The sequence below is a fragment of the Chiloscyllium punctatum genome, chromosome 50 (genome assembly GCF_047496795.1).
Source record: "Chiloscyllium punctatum isolate Juve2018m chromosome 50, sChiPun1.3, whole genome shotgun sequence".
In the NCBI taxonomy this organism is placed as follows: Eukaryota; Metazoa; Chordata; class Chondrichthyes; order Orectolobiformes; family Hemiscylliidae; genus Chiloscyllium; species Chiloscyllium punctatum.
The window spans coordinates 28682574-28704616 of record NC_092788.1 but is presented as its reverse complement, the minus strand read 5'-3'; the positions used below and the strand labels follow the sequence as shown (position 1 = coordinate 28704616).

The 22043-nt window shown below is 58.2% G+C and overlaps 1 protein-coding gene across 2 annotated transcripts; it reads right to left on the bottom strand.

The window, feature by feature from the left end:
* Positions 1-722: 722 nt before the first annotated feature.
* cdk20 (cyclin dependent kinase 20) lies at positions 723-21726 on the bottom strand. Of its 2 annotated transcripts, XM_072566460.1 has the most exons (8): positions 21584-21726; positions 14846-14959; positions 12465-12653; positions 8733-8854; positions 7955-8017; positions 4686-4809; positions 2736-2891; positions 723-1030 (listed from the first exon to the last, which is right to left on the bottom strand). In XM_072566460.1, the coding sequence occupies exons 1-8, from the start codon at positions 21656-21658 to the stop codon at positions 854-856; spliced, it is 1020 nt and encodes a 339-aa protein (XP_072422561.1). In that variant the 5' UTR covers positions 21659-21726; the 3' UTR covers positions 723-853. The 2 variants fall into 2 exon arrangements, with proteins under 2 accessions (XP_072422561.1, XP_072422562.1); XM_072566461.1 differs by lacking the exon at positions 14846-14959.
* Positions 21727-22043: the final 317 nt, after the last annotated feature.

Sequence of the window (22043 nt, the reverse complement as noted above, 5' to 3'; positions counted from 1 at the left end):
AATGTGTAGAGGTAAGAGTGTGAGGCGGGGGGGGGGGGGGGGGGGGGGGGGGTGCTAATGGAGACAGGGTGACCCCACTACAGCAAGACGACAGACAACAACTGTGCAGAGACCTTCCGAGGTGAAACTGGCAACAGGAAACTCCTTTGGCATTTTGGAGGATGGAGAAGGGAACATGTTTTTTTTAAAAATGAAACCAACCAGAGGGTTATGCTGCTGGTACAGAAATTAATAAAGAGCGAGGTGTCTTAGATCTTGAAGTAGACACAAGGAACCATCTGAAGCTTTCTGAAACTAGAGAGAAACTATTAAGAGATTTCAGTTGGTGTGGCGTTTGAAATGAACTCTACTGAGAATCCGAGAGTGGAATTAGCAAGAGATCATTTACAAAACTGACTCAAAATAGTGTTATCTGATGATTGTGAAAAAGATCCCCATGTTATTTGCAGCCCAGAAAGTAACCAGAAAATGTCTAAATGGGGCAGCAGAGCAGAGGATTGTAGATATACAAGTCACTGAAAGAGGCCATGCAGGTTAGGGAGGCAGTACAAACACAAACAGAAGCAGTCAGTCTGGGGACACTGAAACCTAGGAGTCAGACCAGCACAGAGCAATGCAGTCAGCTCGAGAATGGACTCCCCCCTCTCTTCCTTGAAGGCATTTCAAACCTGACCCCTTTGGCCAAGATACATGTCCCCCAGTATCTCCTTCCACAACTCAGGCTCAATCATTAGTCTCGTGTTTTATTACAATACTCCTGTAACACAGGTTGTGGAGTGACAGCACTCTGCTCTCTCTAATGAAGCAGGCAGTCTATAAAAAAGGGGAACAGCACCCCATTCTCTCCCAGTCACTAGAGCCGGGCGTGGCAGGAGACGAGGTCCGGGTCGGTCACTGACTCCACGAGGGGCTGCTCGATGTGGAACTCGTGCTGATGCTGCAGGGTCTTCCTGCCCGCCCGCTGTGGGATCGGCAGCTCCGAGTGGTGGGCAGGCAGTGGCTCCTTGAAGAAATACGGGTGCAGGAGAGCCTGGAGGGGTGAAGGGAGGGAACACGTCTGTAAAGCTTTGATTGTGATGGCCCGGCCTGATTCCTACCCACCAGATCCCACGGGTGTGTGCCTTTGAGGTCAGTGTCGGCCGATCGGCGGTGGGCACACTCCGAGTGGTTCCAGTGGAACACTGGTGCCAACTATCGGCTGACCCTCTGAGTGACAGGCACTGCTGGCTCCCATCCCCATCCCTCACTCGTGGAAACATTTCTCATGTTTGCTCAATCCAAACCCTCTCCATCGTTTTAAAAAGCCCAAGAGCAGCTGGATGTGAAGCAGGAAGGTGCCATTCCACCCCTCAGGTCCGCTCTCCTGTTCGGGAAGATCTCGTGGATTGGACTGAGAGTCTCAATCCCCAACCCAACATTCCAATCTGTAACCTTCGCGTTCCTTTCCCCTATTAAACTGCCACTCAATTCCTTACAATCCAATTACATTATTAGAACAGTGTGCAGTATTCCGAGTGGGACGTGGGGACCAGAACAGTGTGCAGTATTCCGAGTGAGATTCATGGACCAGAACAGTGTGCAGTATTCCAAGTGGGATTATAGGGACTGGGACTGTGGGCTGTATTCCATGTGGGATTATAGGGACTGGGACTGTATTCCATGTGGGATTATAGGGGCTGGGACTGTGGGCTGTATTCCATGTGGGATTATAGGGACTGGGACTGTGTGCAGTATTCCATGTGGGATTATAGGGACTGGGACTGTATTCCATATGGGATTATAGGGACTGGGACTGTGTGCAGTATTCCATGTGGGATTATAGGGACTGGGACTGTGTGCAGTATTCCATGTGGGATTACAGGGACTGGGACTGTGTGCAGTATTCCAAGTGGGATTACAGGGACTGGGACTGTGGGCTGTATTCCATGTGGGATTATAGGGACTGGGACTGTGTGCAGTATTCCATGTGGGATTATAGGGACTGGGACTGTGTGCAGTATTCCATGTAGGATTATAGGGACTGGGACTGTGCGCAGTATTCCAAGTGGGATTATAGGGACTGGGACTGTGTGCAGTATTCCATGTAGGATTATAGGGACTGGGACTGTGTGCAGTATTCCATGTAGGATTATAGGGACTGGGACTGTGCGCAGTATTCCAAGTGGGATTACAGGGACTGGGACTGTGTGCAGTATTCCAAGTGGGATTACAGGGACTGGGACTGTGGGCTGTATTCCATGTAGGATTATAGGGACTGGGACTGTGTGCAGTATTCCAAGTGGGATTATAGGGACTGGGACTGTGTGCAGTATTCCATGTAGGATTATAGGGACTGGGACTGTGCGCAGTATTCCAAGTGGGATTACAGGGACTGGGACTGTGTGCAGTATTCCAAGTGGGATTATAGGGACTGGGACTGTGTGCAGTATTCCAAGTGGGATACGGAGACCTGAACAATAAAGAGTACTCATGGGGAGATTTCTCACCAAGGCCCGATAGGAGTTTAGTTGTGTTTTTTTTTGCTATTAGAGATTATCCCTGTGTAAACAAACTCCAATTCCCATTTGATTTTAAAACTAGCCTGCAGTGTGACCCATGTCCCAGATCCTGCGAGCGAGGTGGTTTCCTGTTGGCTCCAGAGCTTAGCCAGAGGAGAGTGTGAAGGTCCAGGTGGGTTGGACAGGGGGAGCAGGAAGAGGAGGAGGATTTGGGAGAAGGAGCTGGCCGCTGCTCACCTCAGCTGCACGGATTCTCTGCTTGGACGGGTAAACCAGGAAGCGTTTCAGTAGATCCACTGCCTCGGGTGAGGCGTCTGGGACAACGTGTTCCAGTGGAATGGGTGGATTCTCCTTGAAAGTGATCTTGTTGTAATCCGGCAGCTCGGTAATTTCCTAGAATATTGGTGGGGGGAGCAATTGAGGAGCGAGAGGTTAGTGAAGGATGTGCAATTTTGAACTCTACATTGGATTCCCTACAGTATGGAAACAGGCCCTTCAGCCCAAAAAATCCACACCGACCCTCCGAAGTGTAACCTACCCAGACCCATTTGCCTATATTTTATGCCTGACTAATGTAGTTATCACTATGGGTAATTTAGCAATGGCCAATTAATCTGGCCTGCACAGTTTTGGACTGTGGGAGGAAACTGGAGCACCCGGAGGAAACCCACGCAGACACAGGGAGAATGTGCAAACTCCACACAGTCACCCAAGGTGGGAATCGAATCTGGGTCCCTGGCGCTGTGAGACAGCAGTGCTAACCACTGAGCTACTGTGCTGCCCAAAGGGTCAGTGCAGAAGGAGTGCCACATATAATCCAAGCGATGCTCAATGGTCACACAGTTACTCCCACCTGGGAGACAATGACGGATTGAGTCCCACCTTGGTTTATGTTAAGGATAAACGTTTTAGGAAATCTGTTGTAAAAGTAAAATGATTGATTACAAAACAATGGTGACTTGAGGCTTGTGTCTTGTGGGTCAGTTCAACACTCTTGCTCCCAATCTCAGCACTGAGGGAGTGAGCAATGTTGGAGAGTCAGTGCTGAGGGAGTGAGCAATGTTGGAGAGTCAGTGCTGAGGGAGTGCCACACTGTCGGAGGGTCAGTGCTGAGGGAGTGGGCACTGTCGGAGGGTCAGTGCTGAGGGAGTGCCACACTGTCGGAGGGTCAGTGCTGAGGGAGTGGGCACTGTTGGAGGGTTAGTGCTGAGGGAGTGGGCACTGTCGGAGGGTCAGTGCTGAGGGAGCGCCACACTGTCAGAGGTTCAGTGCTGAGGGAGGGCCGCACTGTCAGAGGGTCAGTGCTGAGGGAGTGGGCAATGTCAGAGGGTCAGTGCTGAGGGAGTGGGCACTGTCAGAGGGTCAGTGCTGAGGGAGTGGGCACTGTCGGAGGGTCAGTGCTGAGGGAGTGCCGCACTGTCAGAGGGTCAGTGCTGAGGGAGTGGGCACTGTCGGAGGGTCAGTGCTGAGGGAGTGGGCAATGTCAGAGGGTCAGTGCTGAGGGAGTGCCGCACTGTCGGAGGGTCAGTGCTGAGGGAGTGGACACTGTGGGAGGGTCAGTGCTGAGGGAGTGGGCACTGTCAGAGGGTCAGTGCTGAAGGAGTGCTGCACTGTCAGAGGGACAGTGCTGAGGGAGTGCCGCACTGTCGGAGGGTCAGTGCTGAGGGAGCGGTCAATGTCGGAGGGTCAGTGCTGAGGGAGTGGGCACTGTCGGAGGGTCAGTGCTGAGGGAGCGGTCAATGTCGGAGGGTCAGTGCTGAGGGAGTGGGCACTGTCAGAGGGTCAGTGCTGAGGGAGTGGGCAATGTCGTAGGGTCAGTGCTGAGGGAGTGGGCACTGTCAGAGGGTCAGTGCTGAGGGAGTGGACAGTGTCAGAGGGTCAGTGCTGAGGGATTTAGCCCCTCCTTCTCCAGCCTGTTACACAGGAACAGGAGGCCATTCAGCCCCTTCTCCTCCAGCCTGTCACACAGGAACAGTAGGCCATTCAGCCCCTCCTCCTCCATCCTGTCACACAGAAACAGGAGGCCATTCACCTCTTTGTGCATACTGCACCACTCACTGGTGAACTCGCTAAACTCCAGGCATTTTATGCTCCTTCTCTTCTGTTCCGCTCGGAGTCTGGGAAACATACAGTGGAATGGCATCGAGGCTAATAGGTACGCCCTGAGCGCTGCCGAGTGTTACTTACTGGCCAGATCTTCTCATTTGGCGTTCCCAGGACTCTGAGAACGCAGCACAGCTGCTCTATGTCATTCTCGCCTGGAAACAGCGGCGAGTTATTCAGGAGCTCCCCGAAGATGCAGCCCACTGCCCTGGAGGGGGAGGGATAAATCACTGAAGCTGTCCCAGACACCGGCACCAACCCCACCTCTCCCACCCCGGCACCAACCCCACCACCCCACCACCCTGGCACCAACCCCACCGCCCCCCCCACCCCGGCACCAACCCCACCACCCCACCACCCCGGCACCAACCCCACCCGCCCCCCCACCCCGGCACCAACCCCACCTCTCCCACCCCGGCACCAACCCCACCACCCCACCACCCCGGCACCAACCCCACCTCTCCCACCCCGGCACCAACCCCACCACCCCACCACCCCGGCACCAACCCCACCACCCCACCACCCCGGCACCAACCCCACCGCCCCCCCCACCCCGGCACCAACCCCACCACCCCGGCACCAACCCCACCGCCCCCCCACCCCGGCACCAACCCCACCGCCCCCCCCCCACCCCGGCACCAACCCCACCGCCCCCCCACCCCGGCACCAACCCCACCTCTCCCACCCCGGCACCAACCCCACCACCCCACCACCCCGGCACCAACCCCACCGCCCCCCCCACCCCGGCACCAACCCCACCACCCCACCACCCCGGCACCAACCCCACCACCCCGGCACCAACCCCACCGCCCCCCCCACCCCGGCACCAACCCCACCGCCCCCCCCACCCCGGCACCAACCCCACCGCCCCCCCACCCCGGCACCAACCCCACCTCTCCCACCCCGGCACCAACCCCACCACCCCACCACCCCGGCACCAACCCCACCGCCCCCCCCACCCCGGCACCAACCCCCACCACCCCACCACCCCGGCACCAACCCCACCACCCCGGCACCAACCCCACCGCCCCCCCACCCCGGCACCAACCCCACCTCTCCCACCCCGGCACCAACCCCACCACCCCACCACCCCGGCACCAACCCCCACCGCCCCCCCCACCCCGGCACCAACCCCACCACCCCACCACCCCGGCACCAACCCCACCGCCCCCCCACCCCGGCACCAACCCCACCTCTCCCACCCTGGCACCAACCCCACCTCTCCCACCCCGGCACCAACCCCACCACCCCACCACCAACCCCACCGCCCCCCCACCCCGGCACCAACCCCACCGCCCCCCCACCCTGGCACCAACCCCACCTCTCCCACCCTGGCACCAACCCCACCTCTCCCACCCCGGCACCAACCCCACCGCCCCCCCACCCCCGGCACCAACCCCACCGCCCCCCCCACCCTGGCACCAACCCCACCTCTCCCACCCCAGCACCAACCCCACCGCCCCCCCCACCCCGGCACCAACCCCACCGCCCCCCCCACCCCGGCACCAACCCCACCGCCCCCCCATCCCGGCACCAACCCCACCGCCCACCCACCCTGGCACCAACTCCACCGCCCCCAACACCACTGCCCCCCCACCCCGGCACCAACCCCACTGCCCACATGCCAGCACCACCACCAACGGCCCCCCCCACCCCAGCAACAACACCAGCCCCCACCCCGGCACCAACCCCACCGCCCCCCAACACCACCCCCCCCACTACCACCCTGCCACCAACACCACCCCTACACCAACCCCACCCACCACTGCCCCTTCCACACTCCGGCACCAACACCACCGTCCCCCCATCACCCGGGCACCAACACCACCCTCCACCCCAGCACTGCCCCCCCCCCCACCCCGGCACCAACACCAGCGCCCCCTTCCAACGGCACCAACACCAGCCCCCATCCCCACCCCAGCAGCACCACCGCACCTCCACCACCAATACCCCCCCCCCACACCCCTGCAACAACACCAACCCCACCCACCATCAACCCCACCGTCCCCCATCCCACCACCACCACCACCACCCCAGCACCAACCCCACCACCCCCCACCAACACCACCATCATGGCTGCAAAATCCCACACACTAATCCTCCCAACATATGGCTCAATCTGTATCTAAACCCGTGCTGTCCCTGTTCTGAGACAGTTTGATGGGGTGGGGGATGGTGCAGAGGGAGCTTCACTCTGTATCTAACCCTGTCCAGTCCCTGTCCCCTGTCCCTGGGAGTGTTTGATGGGGGACAGTGTAGAGGGAGCTTTACTCTGTATCTAACCCTGTCCAGTCCCTGTCCCTGGGAGTGTTTGATGGGGGACAGTGTAGAGGGAGCTTTACTCTGTATCTAACCCTGTCCAGTCCCTGTCCCTGGGAGTGTTTGATGGGGGACAGTGTAGAGGGAGCTTTACTCTGTATCTAACCCCGTGCTGTCCCTGTCCCTGGGAGTGTTTGATGGGGGGACAGTGTAGAGGATGTTTTACTCTGTATCTAACCCCGTGCTGTCCCTATCCTGGGAGTGTTTGATGGGGGGACAGTGTAGAGGATGTTTTACTCTGTATCTAACCCCTTGCTGTCCCTGTCCTGGGAGTATTTGATGGGGGACAGTGTAGAGGGAGCTTTACTCTGTATCTAACCCTGTACTGTCCCTGTCCTGGGAGTGTTTGATGGGGGACAGTGTAGAGAGAGTTTTACTCTGTATCTAACCCCTTGCTGTCCCTGTCCTGGGAGTATTTGATGGGGGACAGTGTAGAGGGAGCTTTACTCTGTATCTAACCCCGTGCTGTCCCTGTCCCTGGGAGTGTTTGATGGGGGGACAGTGTAGAGGATGTTTTACTCTGTATCTAACCCCTTGCTGTCCCTGTCCTGGGAGTGTTTGATGGGGGGACAGTGTAGAGGGAGCTTTACTCTGTATCTAACCCCGTGCTGTCCCTATCCTGGGAGTGTTTGATGGGGGGACAGTGTAGAGGATGTTTTACTCTGTATCTAACCCCTTGCTGTCCCTGTCCTGGGAGTATTTGATGGGGGACAGTGTAGAGGGAGCTTTACTCTGTATCTAACCCCGTGCTGTCCCTGTCCCTGGGAGTGTTTGATGGGGGGACAGTGTAGAGGATGTTTTACTCTGTATCTAACCCCGTGCTGTCCCTGTCCCTGGGAGTGTTTGATGGGGGGACAGTGTAGAGGGAGCTTTACTCTGTATCTAACCCAGTGCTGTCCCTGTCCCTGGGAGAGTTTGAGGGTACAATGGGAGGGAGGTTTCTTTTCTGCCTATCTCCTGTCCAATGTCCAAAGATGAATGAACCACAACCTTTTATTCGTGAGGATACTCGAACCGAGAACTATATAACTTACCAAATATCCACCCCTTCATCGTACTTACGAGCTCCATAAAGCAGCTCTGGGGCTCGGTACCACCTGTGATGTGGGAATATGAAGAGATAGAACTGAGCCACCCTGGCAGAAATATCAGCCCATAGTCTTCTCAGACCAGAGAGGCTGAGGGGACAGATTCAGTCAAAGTGGTTGGAGTGATGAAGGGGTTTTTGATCGAGGCTGTGAGGGGGGCGCGAGGGGAGGAATCGTTTTCAGTAGCAGGAGGCTGAGTGACTAGATGGAGAAGGGGATTGAGGGGAATGGAGTAAAGAACCAAAAGGAGATACAGAGGAGGAACAAGTTCAACAGGAACTTTCCAGGAGGGGGGAAATTAGATGATTTCTCAAAGGAGGAAACTTTAGCAACTGCGGAAGATGCAGTCACTAGTGGCCAAGCAGGAGATTTTTCTGACAGCCATCAGAGTGTTGACGGGCCGAATGGGCTTGGCCCATGCTGCATCGCTCTCTGATCGGATGGCGGGGGAATTGGTGAGATGTGGGATTGTTGGTCTGTGGGATTCTTGTCCCTGGACAGCGGTGGGAGGCAGGGTCACTGAATATCGCAAAAGGTGGAGAATGAGGGAAATTCTGGATCGACAGAGGGCGGTGCCGAGGGTCACAACAGGGAAAAGACAGGAAAACGGATCGTGGTCGCAATGGGATCAGTTGTGAATGTAACAAATCAAGGAGCAGGCTGGAGGGGCTGAATGGCCTCGTGCTGTCTGTAGGGCTGTACACTTCCTCTCTCTCTATCTCACCGGGTCGCCACCTGATGGCTGTAAAGTCGATCACCTTGATTGGAGAAAACCCGGGCAAGTCCGAAATCAGCAATTTTGAGATGCCCTGTGGAGCTGATAAGCAGGTTTGCTGGCTTCAAATCCTACAGGAGGCAAGGGACAGGTAACAACTTTGTCCCACCTTCCGACTGGTAACATCTTAACTACCTGCATCAATGAAGTAGATCACAGAGAAGGGAAAGGGCAGAGAGAGCAGGTGGAAATAAAAGTGGGGCAAAAACAGAGTTAGGGTTTGGGGGGGGGGGGGGGCAAAGTGCTCTCTTGCCAGTCTAACAGTGTCCGCCTCCCTCAGCACTGACCCCCTGATAGAACCCACTCCCTTGATAGAGACCCTCCAATGGTGCCAACTCCCTCAGCACAGACCCTCTGACAGTGCCCACTCCCTCAGCACTAACCCTCTGACAGTGCCCACTCCCTCAGCACTGACCCTCTGACAGTGCCCACTCCCTCAGCACTGACCCTCTGACAGTGCCCACTCCCTCAGCACTGACCCTCTGACAGTGCCCACTCCCTCAGCACTGACCCTCTGACAGTGCCCACTCCCTCAGCACTGACCCTCTGACAGTGCCCACTCCCTCAGCACTGACCCTCTGACAGTGCCTGTTCCCTCAGCACTGACCCTCCGACAGTGCCCACTCCCTCAGCACTGACCCTCTAACAGTGCTCACTCCCTCAGCACTGACCCTCTAACAGTGCTCACTCCCTCAGCACTGACCCTCTGACAGTGCTCACTCCCTCAGCGCTGACCCTCAAACTGTGCCTTCCCCTTCAGCACGGACCATCGAACAGTGTCCACTCCCTCAGCACTGACCCTCTGACAGTGCTGCACTCCCTCAGCACTGACCATTTGACAGGGACCGCTCCCTCAGCACTGACCCTCCAACAGTACCTCCTCCCTCAGCACTGACCCTCTGACAGTGCTCACTCCCTCAGCACTGACCTTTTGACAGGGACCGCTCCCTCAGCACTGACCCTCCGACAGTGCCCCCTCCCTCAGCACTGACCCTCCGACAGTACCTCCTCCCTCAGCACTGACCCTCTGACGGTGCTCACTCCCTCAGCACTGACCTTTTGACAGGGACCGCTCCCTCAGCACTGACCCTCCGACAGTACCTACTCCCTCAGTACGGACCCTCCGACAGTGCCCACTCCCTCAGCACTGACCCTCCGACAGTGCCCACTCCCTCAGCACTGACCCTCCGACAGTACCTACTCCCTCAGTACGGACCCTCCGACAGTGTCCACTCCCTCAGCACTGACCCTCTGACAGTGCCCACTCCCTCAGCACTGACCCTCTGACAGTGCTGCACTCCCTCAGCACTGACCTTTGAAAGTGTCCACTCCCTCAGTACGGACCCTCCAACAGTGCCCAGTCCCTCAGTACGGACCCTCCAACAGTGCAATGAGAAATGGAGCGAGGCTGAGAGAGGGAGAGGCAGGCCGAGAGAGGAGGAAATGGAGTCAAACAAGAAGGGAGATGGAGCAGGGAAGATAATCACAGCGAGACAGGCAGAAACCTGCATGAGGGGGTCAGTGAGCCAGTCTCTCACCCTGTGAGAGGGGGACAGTGAGCCAGTCTCTCACCCTGTGAGAGGGGGACAGTGAGCCAGTCTCTCACCCTGTGAGAGGGGGACAGTGAGCCAGCCTCTCACCCTGTGAGAGGGGGACAGTGAGCCAGCCTCTCACCCTGTGAGAGGGGGACAGTGAGCCAGCCTCTCACCCTGTGAGAGGGGGACAGTGAGCCAGCCTCTCACCCTGTGAGAGGGGGACAGTGAGCCAGCCTCTCACCCTGTGAGAGGGGGACAGTGAGCCAGTCCCTCACCCTGTGAGAGGGGGACAGTGAGCCAGCCTCTCACCCTGTGAGAGGGGGACAGTGAGCCAGTCCCTCACCCTGTGAGAGGGGGACAGTGAGCCAGCCTCTCACCCTGTGAGAGGGGGACAGTGAGCCAGTCCCTCACCCTGTGAGAGGGGGACAGTGAGCCAGCCTCTCACCCTGTGAGAGGGGGACAGTGAGCCAGTCCCTCACCCTGTGAGAGGGGGACAGTGAGCCAGCCTCTCACCCTGTGAGTGGGGGACAGTGAGCCAGTCCCTCACCCTGTGAGAGGGGGACAGTGAGCCAGCCTCTCACCCTGTGAGAGGGGGACAGTGAGCCAGCCTCTCACCCTGTGAGAGGGGGACAGTGAGCCAGCCTCTCACCCTGTGAGAGGGGGACAGTGAGCCAGCCTCTCACCCTGTGAGAGGGGGACAGTGAGCCAGCCTCTCACCCTGTGAGAGGGGGACAGTGAGCCAGCCTCTCACCCTGTGAGAGGGGGACAGTGAGCCAGCCTCTCACCCTGTGAGAGGGGGACAGTGAGCCAGCCTCTCACCCTGTGAGAGGGGGACAGTGAGCCAGCCTCTCACCCTGTGAGAGGGGGACAGTGAGCCAGCCTCTCACCCTGTGAGAGGGGGACAGTGAGCCAGCCTCTCACCCTGTGAGAGGGGGACAGTGAGCCAGTCTCTCACCCTGTGAGAGGGGGACAGTGAGCCAGTCCCTCACCCTGTGAGAGGGGGACAGTGAGCCAGTCTCTCACCCTGTGAGAGGGGGACAGTGAGCCAGTCCCTCACCCTGTGAGAGGGGGACAGTGAGCCAGTCTCTCACCCTGTGAGAGGGGGACAGTGAGCCAGTCCCTCACCCTGTGAGAGGGGGACAGTGAGCCAGTCTCTCACCCTGTGAGAGGGGGACAGTGAGCCAGCCTCTCACCCTGTGAGAGGGGGACAGTGAGCCAGCCTCTCACCCTGTGAGAGGGGGACAGTGAGCCAGCCTCTCACCCTGTGAGAGGGGAACAGTGAGCCAGCCTCTCACCCTGTGAGAGGGGGACAGTGAGCCAGCCTCTCACCCTGTGAGAGGGGGACAGTGAGCCAGCCTCTCACCCTGTGAGAGGGGGACAGTGAGCCAGCCTCTCACCCTGTGAGAGGGGGACAGTGAGCCAGCCTCTCACCCTGTGAGAGGGGGACAGTGAGCCAGCCTCTCACCCTGTGAGAGGGGGACAGTGAGCCAGCCTCTCACCCTGTGAGAGGGGGACAGTGAGCCAGCCTCTCACCCTGTGAGAGGGGGACAGTGAGTCAGCCTCTCACCCTGTGAGAGGGGGACAGTGAGCCAGCCTCTCACCCTGTGAGAGGGGGGACAGTGAGTCAGCCTCTCACCCTGTGAGAGGGGGACAGTGAGTCAGTCCCTCACCCTGTGAGAGGGGGACAGTGAGCCAGTCTCTCACCCTGTGAGAGGGGGACAGTGAGCCAGTCCCTCACCCTGTGAGAGGGGGACAGTGAGCCAGTCTCTCACCCTGTGAGAGGGTGACAGTGAGCCAGTCTCTCACCCTGTGAGAGGGGGACAGTGAGCCAGTCTCTCACCCTGTGAGAGGGGGACAGTGAGCCAGCCTCTCACCCTGTGAGAGGGGGACAGTGAGCCAGTCTCTCACCCTGTGAGAGGGGGACAGTGAGTCAGTCCCTCACCCTGTGAGAGGGGGACAGTGAGCCAGTCTCTCACCCTGTGAGAGGGGGACAGTGAGCCAGTCTCTCACCCTGTGAGAGGGGGACAGTGAGTCAGTCCCTCACCCTGTGAGAGGGGGACAGTGAGCCAGTCTCTCACCCTGTGAGAGGGGGACAGTGAGCCAGTCCCTCACCCTGTGAGAGGGGGACAGTGAGCCAGCCTCTCACCCTGTGCATGATGGAGTTCTGGTGGCAGAACGCCAGCCCTTTCAGCAGCATCATCATGTAACCTTTAACCTGTGACTCAGTCAGGGGCCAGTCAGAATTGCGGATCACCTCGGACAGGTCACTCAACATGTACTCGAAGACCAGGACGAACCCTGTCCCGTGGGGGAAGACATCCTTTAGTTTGACCACCTGCAGGAGGAGAGGAGGCAGGAACACAGTGTAAGACTGAACATCACTATCTGTCGACATGTAAGTCATACATTCTTACAGCATGGAAACAGACTCTTGGATCTAAATAGTCCACACCGACCAGAATCAGATCCCTCAAAACATTTCTAATTCATGGACTTTGACAAATGTCTTTTAAACATTGTCACTGTACCCGCATCCACCACTTCATGTGGCTGTTCTTTCCACATGCAAACCATTCTCTTTTTAAAAGATTTGCCCCTTATGTCTTTTTTAAATCTTTCTCCTCTCATCTTAAAAACATGGCCCGGAATTTTCAAATCGGGAAAAGTTGCCTTCCGTTCACCGTATCCTTTCCCCTCATGGTTTCCTAAACCTCTACAAGGTCACTCATCAGCCTCCTATGCTTCAGTAAAACAAGTCCCAGCCTATCCAGCCTCTCCTCAGAACTCGAATCCCAGAGAGTCTGAGAGATTCAGGGAGGGAATCTGAGAACCTGCAAGGTCCAGGCAGCTGAAGGTCCAGTGTTTGCAATGTTGCTGCAGTTGGAATTTGGGAAGGGCCGTGAGAGGCGGCAAACGGCAATCAGCCCAGATCTCACCAACATGGATTTGAAGACAGTTTAGGAAGCAGTGCTGTTAATATTCCTGCAACTTAAATGAGAGTCACATTGGGTGAGCACCAGAGACACTGTGTGAAGAGGGCTCAGGGTCAGTGCAGCGATATAAGAGGTGTATTTTGTCCAGATTCTTTTGAAGAGAGGTTTTGAGCCAAGGGCACAGAGGTGTCTATTCCAGTAAACAGCTTGAGGCGCCTTGGGGATTTTGTAAACGTTGGAATAATAAAAGTTGCATGAATGGGTGGAGTTAGGTTCCCACAGAATGGTCTCTCAGTGGTTAGCACTGCTGCCTCACAGCGCCTGGGACCCGGGTTTGAATTCCACCCTTGGGTGACTGCCTGTCAGGAGTTTACATATTCTCCCTGTGTCTGCATGGGACTTTCCCCCCCCCCCCCCCCCCCTCCTCCCGACCCCGCCACAGTCCAAAGATGTGCAGGTTAGGGTGGATTGGCCGTGCTAAATTGTCCCCGTAGTGCCCAGGGATGTGCGGGTTAGGGTGGATTGGCCGTGGGAAATGCAGGGGTACAGGGATAGGATAGGAGGATGGGTCTGGGTGGGCTATACTTCGGAGGGTTGGTGTGGACTCAATGGGCCTTCTTCCACACTGTCGGGATTCTATGAGAGACAAGGTTTTAGTTTAGCTTTCAGTAGTTTTTTGGGTTTTGGATTTGGGTATAGAAACTGGATGTCTCTCTTGCTCTCTCTCTCTCTCTCACACTCACACACACTCAGCTAAATGCTGCTGTCTCTCTCTCTGTCTCTCTGCCAGAATCACATGTGAGATGATCTATTTTACTGAATTTGCCTTTTTGTAAAGGGTGTGTTTATGGGATGTTACAGTATTGGAGCAGTTGCTGTTTAGTAATTAAATCATATGATTCTGTTCATTTTTCCAAGTTAGTTCTACCTTTTGTTTATATTTTAATTGTAGGGTATAAATAAACAGTGTTTTTGCTCAAAGCCAAATAGTGTAACCAATCAAATTACATTTGGAACACAGCACCTCAGGCTTGTCTTTAAATAAAGATAAAAGTTACGGTTTTGGCGATCTCTTTGAACTATATTTGAAGGATGTTTGGTCTCAGATCTTGTACTGCCCCATGCTGGAGCAGAGCCGTATTAGCACAGGCTGCAATTGGGGTGCCACAGTGCCTCCAGTGGCCGCTGTTGGGATGTGGCAGGTGCTGCATCAGGGTTTAGATTCGAGTGGTGCTGGAAAAGCACAGCAGGTCAGGCAGCATCCGAGGAGCAGGAAAATCAACATTCTGGGCAAAAGCCCAATTCCTGATCCAACAGGGCAGAGCGCAGACTGTGAAGCAAGAGATCAGTTAATGTAACGCAAGGACACAGTCAACACACAAAAATGGAAAATCTTGGCTTCCAAGCCTCTCAGACTTCGGATAGCAGCTACGAAGGGAGGCAAAGAAATTACAGGGCCAGCAGGGGATTGGATACTGAGCACAGCTCTCTCTACTCTTTCAAACAGAAAATAAAGCTCTCTCTACACTGTCCCCCATCAACCACTCCCAGGGCAGGTCCGGTCAGTGTAAAGCTCTCTCTAATCCATACTCACATACTGATTATCCTCAATTTCCTGCAGAGCTTTTATCTCCCGCAGGGCCTGGTTCGGAATTCCATCCTCCAGTTTCCGCAGGGCCACTTTCTTGAGAGCAACCGTCTCTCCTGTCTGAAAGCACAAACAGAAGAAACCACGTGCTGGGCCTCCAGAACGTTTGTGTAGGAGCTGTCACGCCCAGAGGGTGGCAGCCAAAACTGGAACACAACACACCGATTCAGTCCCGTAATTTACGAAAAAGACACAGTCCAGAGAAGGTTCACTCAGCTGATCCTGGGACAGAGGGACTGTCTTTTCAAGGGAGGTCGAGTCGGTTGGGTCTGGCATTTAGGAGAATGCGAGGTGAGCTGATTGAAACAGGCAAGATTGTGAGGGAGACTTGACAGGGCTGAGTCTCCTGGTGGGAGAGTTAAGGACCAGACAGAATAATCTCGGAGTACAATAACCTCAGGTTGCACAATTGAGACAGAGATGAGGGGGATTTTTCTTCTCTCAGAAGGAAGTGGATCTGTGGAATTCTTTACAGCAGTGGGCCAAGTCGTTGAGGGTGTTCAAGGCTGAGATAGATATTTAATCAGTACATGAATAACGGGGATGATCCCTGATGCAGAGGGATAGTCTCATGACCAAAAGTTAAACAGGTTGGGATTCTACTCAGTCCCATCAACTCCAAACTAACCCTCGGAAGAGGATTCCCACCCCATCCCTGTAAACATGCATTTCCCATGGCCAATCCACCCGAACTTGCACATCCTTGGGCACTATGGGCATGGCCGATCCACCCTAACCTGCACATCCCTGGACACTATGGGACAATTTAGCACGGCCAATCCACCCTAACCTGCACATCCCTGGGCACTGCGGGGACAATTTAGAAAGGCCAATCCACCCTAACCCGCACATCCCTGGGCACGGCCGATCGACCCTAACCCACACATCCCTGGGTACTATGGGCATGACCGATCCGCCCTAACTCACACATCCCTGGGCACTATGGGCACGGCCGATCGACCCTAACCCACACATCCCTGGGTACTATGGGCACGGCCGATCCACCCTAATCCGTACATCCCTGGGCACTATGGGCATGACCGATCCGCCCTAACCCACACATCCCTGGGCACTATGGGCACGGCCGATCCACCCTAATCCGTACATCCCTGGGCACTGTGGGCATGGCCGATCCACCCTAACCCACACATCCCTGGGCACTATGGGCAGGGCCGATCCATCCTAACCCACACATCCCTGGGCACTATGGGCATGGACGATCCACCCTAACCCACTCTTCCCTGGGCACTATGGGCACGGCCGATCCACCCTAATGCTCACATCCCTGGGCACGGCCGATCCACCCTAACGCTCACATCCCTGGGCACTATGGGCACGGCCGATCCACCCTAACCCGCACATCCCTGGGCACTACGGGCATGGCCGATCCATCCTAACCAGCACATGCCCGGGCACTATGGGCACGGCCGATCCACCCTAACCCACACATCCCCGGGCACTATGGGCATGGCCGATCCACCCTAACCTGCACATCCCTTGGCACTATGGGCATGGCCGATCCACCCTAACCTGCACAACCCTGGGCACTATGGGCATGGCCGATCCACCCTAACCCGCACATCCCTGGGCACTATGGGCATGGACGATCCACCCTAACGCACATATCCCTGGGCACTATGGGCACGGCCAATCCACCCTAACCCGCACATCCCTGGGCACTATGGGCACAGACGATCCACCCTAACCCATACATCCCTGGGCACTATGGGCATGGACGATCCACCCTAACGCACATATCCCTGGGCACTATGGGCACGGCCAATCCACCCTAACCCGCACATCCCTGGGCACTATGGGCACAGACGATCCGCCCTAACCCATACATCCCTGGGCACTATGGGCATGGACGATCCACCCTAAACCACATATCCCTGGGCACTATGGGCACGGCCGATCCACCCTAACCCACATATCCCTGGGCACTATGGGCATGACCGATCCACCCTAACCCGCACATCCCCGGGCACTATGGGCATGGCCGATCCACCCTAACGCTAACATCCCTGGGCACGGCCGATCCACCCTAACCCGCACATCCCTGGGCACTATGGGCATGGCCGATCCACCCTAACCCACACATCCCTGGGCACTATGGGCACGGCCGATCCACCCTAACCCACACATCCCTGGGCACTATGGGCACGGCCGATCCACCCTAACCCACACATCCCTGGGCACTATGGGCATGACCGATCCACCCTAACCCACATATCCCTGGGCACTATGGGCACGGCCGATCCACCCTAACCCACACATCCCTGGGCACTATGGGCACGGCCGATCCACCCTAACCTGCACAACCCTGGGCACTATGGGCATGGCCGATCCACCCTAACCCACACATCCCTGGGCACTATGGGCACGGCCGATCCACCCTAACCCACACATCCCTGGGCACTATGGGCACGGCCGATCCACCCTAACACTCACATCCCTGGGCACTATGGGCACGGACGATCCACCCTAACCCACACACCCCTGGGCACTATGGGCACGGCCGATCCACCCTAACCCACACATCCCTGGGCACTATGGGCACGGACGATCCACCCTAACCCGCACATCCCTGGGCACTATGGGCACGGCCGATCCACCCTAACCCACACATCCCCGGACACTATGGGCATGGCCGATCCACCCTAATCCGTACACCCCTGGGCACTATGGGCACGGCCGATCCACCCTAACCCACACATCCCTGGGCACTATGGGCATGGCCGATCCACCCTAACCCACACATCCCTGGGCACTATGGGCACGGCCGATCCACCCTATCCCACACATCCCGGGGCACTATGGGCACGGCCGATCCACCCTAACCCACACATCCCTGGGCACTATGGGCACGGACGATCCACCCTAACCCACACATCCCTGGGCACTATGGGCACGGCCGATCCACCCTAACCCGTACACCCCTGGGCACTATGGGCACGGCCGATCCACCCTAACGCTCACATCCCTGGGCACTATGGGCACGGCCGATCCACCCTAACGCTCACATCCCTGGGCACTATGGGCACGGACGATCCACCCTAACCCGCACACCCCTGGGCACTATGGGCACGGACGATCCACCCTAACCCACACATCCCCGGGCTCTATGGGCACGGCCGATCCACCCTAACCCACACATCCCTGGGCACTATGGGCACGGCCGATCCACCCTAACCCGCACATCCCTGGGCACTATGGGCACGGCCGATCCACCCTAACGCTCACATCCCTGGGCACTATGGGCACGGACGATCCACCCTAACCCACACACCCCTGGGCACTATGGGCACGGCCGATCCACCCTAACCCACACATCCCTGGGCACTATGGGCACGGACGATCCACCCTAACCCGCACATCCCTGGGCACTATGGGCACGGCCGATCCACCCTAACCCACACATCCCCGGACACTATGGGCATGGCCGATCCACCCTAATCCGTACACCCCTGGGCACTATGGGCACGGCCGATCCACCCTAACCCACACATCCCTGGGCACTATGGGCATGGCCGATCCACCCTAACCCACACATCCCTGGGCACTATGGGCACGGCCGATCCACCCTAACCCACACATCCCGGGGCACTATGGGCACGGCCGATCCACCCTAACCCACACATCCCTGGGCACTATGGGCACGGCCGATCCACCCTAACGCTCACATCCCTGGGCACTATGGGCACGGACGATCCACCCTAACCCGCACACCCCTGGGCACTATGGGCACGGACGATCCACCCTAACCCACACATCCCCGGGCTCTATGGGCACGGCCGATCCACCCTAACCCACACATCCCTGGGCACTATGGGCATGGACGATCCACCCTAACGCTCACATCCCTGGGCACTATGGGCACGGCCGATCCACCCTAACGCTCACATCCCTGGGCACGGCCGATCCACCCTAACGCTCACATCCCTGGGCACTATGGGCACGGCCGATCCACCCTAACCCACACATCCCTGGGCACTATGGGCACGGCCGATCCACCCTAACCCGTACACCCCTGGGCACGGCCGATCCACCCTAACGCTCACATCCCTGGGCACTATGGGCACGGCCGATCCACCCTAACGTTCACATCCCTGGGCACTATGGGCACGGACGATCCACCCTAACCCGCACACCCCTGGGCACTATGGGCACAGACGATCCACCCTAACCCGTACAACCCTGGGCACTATGGGCACGGCCGATCCACCCTAACCCACACATCCCCGGGCTCTATGGGCACGGCCGATCCACCCTAACCCACACATCCCTGGGCACTATGGGCACGGCCGATCCACCCTAACCCGCACATCCCTGGGCACTATGGGCACGGCCGATCCATCCTAACCCACACATCCCTGGGCACTATGGGCACGGCCGATCCATCCTAACCCACACATCCCTGGACACTATGGGCACGGACGATCCACCCTAACCCACACATCCCTGGGCACTATGGGCACGGACGATCCACCCTAACACTCACATCCCTGGGCACTATGGGCACGGCCGATCCGCCCTAACCCGCACATCCCTGGGCACTATGGGCATGACCGATCCACCCTAACCCGCACATCCCTGGGCACTATGGGCATGACCGATCCACCCTAACCCGTACACCCCTGGGCACTATGGGCACGGCCGATCCACCCTAACCCGCACACCCCTGGGCACTATGGGCACGGCCGATCCACCCTAACCCACACATCCCTGGGCACTATGGGCACGGCCGATCCACCCTAACCCACACATCCCTGGGCACTATGGGCACGGACGATCCACCCTAACCCACACATCCCTGGGCACTATGGGCACGGACGATCCACCCTAACACTCACATCCCTGGGCACTATGGGCACGGCCGATCCGCCCTAACCCGCACATCCCTGGGCACTATGGGCATGACCGATCCACCCTAACCCGCACATCCCTGGGCACTATGGGCATGACCGATCCACCCTAACCCGTACACCCCTGGGCACTATGGGCACGGCCGATCCACCCTAACCCGCACACCCCTGGGCACTATGGGCACGGCCGATCCACCCTAACCCACACATCCCTGGGCACTATGGGCACGGCCGATCCACCCTAACCCGCACATCCCTGGGCACTATGGGCACGGCCGATCCACCCTAACCCGCACACCCCTGGGCACTATGGGCACGGCCGATCCACCCTAACCCGCACACCCCTGGGCACTATGGGCACGGACGATCCACCCTAACCCGCACACCCCTGGGCACTATGGGCACGGACGATCCACCCTAACCCGTACACCCCTGGGCACTATGGGCACGGCCGATCCACCCTAACCCACACATCCCCGGGCTCTATGGGCACGGCCGATCCACCCTAACCCACACATCCCTGGGCACTATGGGCACGGCCGATCCACCCTAACCCGCACATCCCTGGGCACTATGGGCACGGCCGATCCATCCTAACCCACACATCCCTGGGCACTATGGGCACGGATGATCCACCCTAACACTCACATCCCTGGGCACTATGGGCACGGACGATCCACCCTAACCCACACATCCCTGGGCACTATGGGCACGGACGATCCACCCTAACACTCACATCCCTGGGCACTATGGGCACGGCCGATCCGCCCTAACCCGCACATCCCTGGGCACTATGGGCATGACCGATCCACCCTAACCCGCACATCCCTGGGCACTATGGGCATGACCGATCCACCCTAACCCGTACTCCCCTGGGCACTATGGGCACGGCCGATCCACCCTAACCCGCACACCCCTGGGCACTATGGGCACGGCCGATCCACCCTAACCCGCACACCCCTGGGCACTATGGGCACGGCCGATCCACCCTAACCCACACATCCCTGGGCACTATGGGCACGGCCGATCCACCCTAACCCACACATCCCTGGGCACTATGGGCATGACCGATCCACCCTAACCCACACATCCCTGGGCACTATGGGCACGGCCGATCCACCCTAACACTCACATCCCTGGGCACTATGGGCACGGCCGATCCACCCTAACGCTCACATCCCTGGGCACTATGGGCACGGCCGATCCACCCTAACGCTCACATCCCTGGGCACTATGGGCACGGCCGATCCACCCTAACGCTCACATCCCTGGGCACTATGGGCACGGCCGATCCACCCTAACACTCACATCCCTGGGCACTATGGGCACGGCCGATCCACCCTAACGCTCACATCCCTGGGCACTATGGGCACGGCCGATCCACCCTAACGCTCACATCCCTGGGCACTATGGGCACGGCCGATCCACCCTAACCCACACATCCCTGGGCACTATGGGCACGGCCGATCCACCCTAACCCACACATCCCTGGGCACTATGGGCATGACCGATCCACCCTAACACTCACATCCCTGGGCACTATGGGCACGGCCGATCCACCCTAACCCGCTCATCCCTGGGCACTATGGGCACGGCCGATCCACCCTAACCCGCTCATCCCTGGGCACTATGGGCATGACCGATCCACCCTAACACTCACATCCCTGGGCACTATGGGCACGGCCGATCCACCCTAACACTCACATCCCTGGGCACTATGGGACAGGGAATGGGTCAATCTTCAGAGGGGTCAGTATGGACCTGCTGGGCCGAGTGGCCTGTCCCCACACTCAGTTGTGTGGGGGGGGGGGAGCCGCACCTCGATGTGCTTGGCCTTGAACACGATGCCGTGCGCCCCCTCCCCGACCCGGCCCAGGATGTTGTACTGGTCCATGGCTCACGCTGACCCGGCCGCACCCGACCGACCAGGCCCCGGCGGGGGCGGGGTCGCCAGGGCAACGGGGTACGAGGGGGGCGGGGCCGGATGGGCAGCGCGTCGACGTCATCCGCACCAACGTCACGGCGCTGCCGTCCCTCCGCCTGATGTCATCACGCAGGAGCCTGGCCCCGCCCACGGTGCCAACTTAAAGGGACAGTCCAGGGTCACAAGGCAGACGGAGGGGGGGGGGCTGCTGGAGGTGGCTCATTGAAACCCCCCCCCCCCCCCCCCCCCCCCCACCCCAACCCTCAAGTCAAACAGTCAGGGATGGCTGCCAGCTCAGACTATCCGTGCCAGTCAGACATAACCACCTAACTAATCTAACCCCACTTTCCCCAAC

Bases quoted from the DNA above. Each gene is read 5' to 3' on its own strand.
- cdk20 (XM_072566460.1), bottom strand. From the start codon at position 21,658: ATGGACCAGTACAACATCCTGGGCCGGGTCGGGGAGGGGGCGCACGGC. The intron at 8,855-12,464 runs GTGAGAGGCTGG...TGCCTCCTGTAG, and splicing joins AGAACTCCATCATGCACAGG to GATTTGAAGCCAGCAAACCT. The intron at 4,810-7,954 runs GTAAGTTATATA...CTCCCCCTCCAG, and splicing joins GATGAAGGGGTGGATATTTG to GGCAGTGGGCTGCATCTTCG.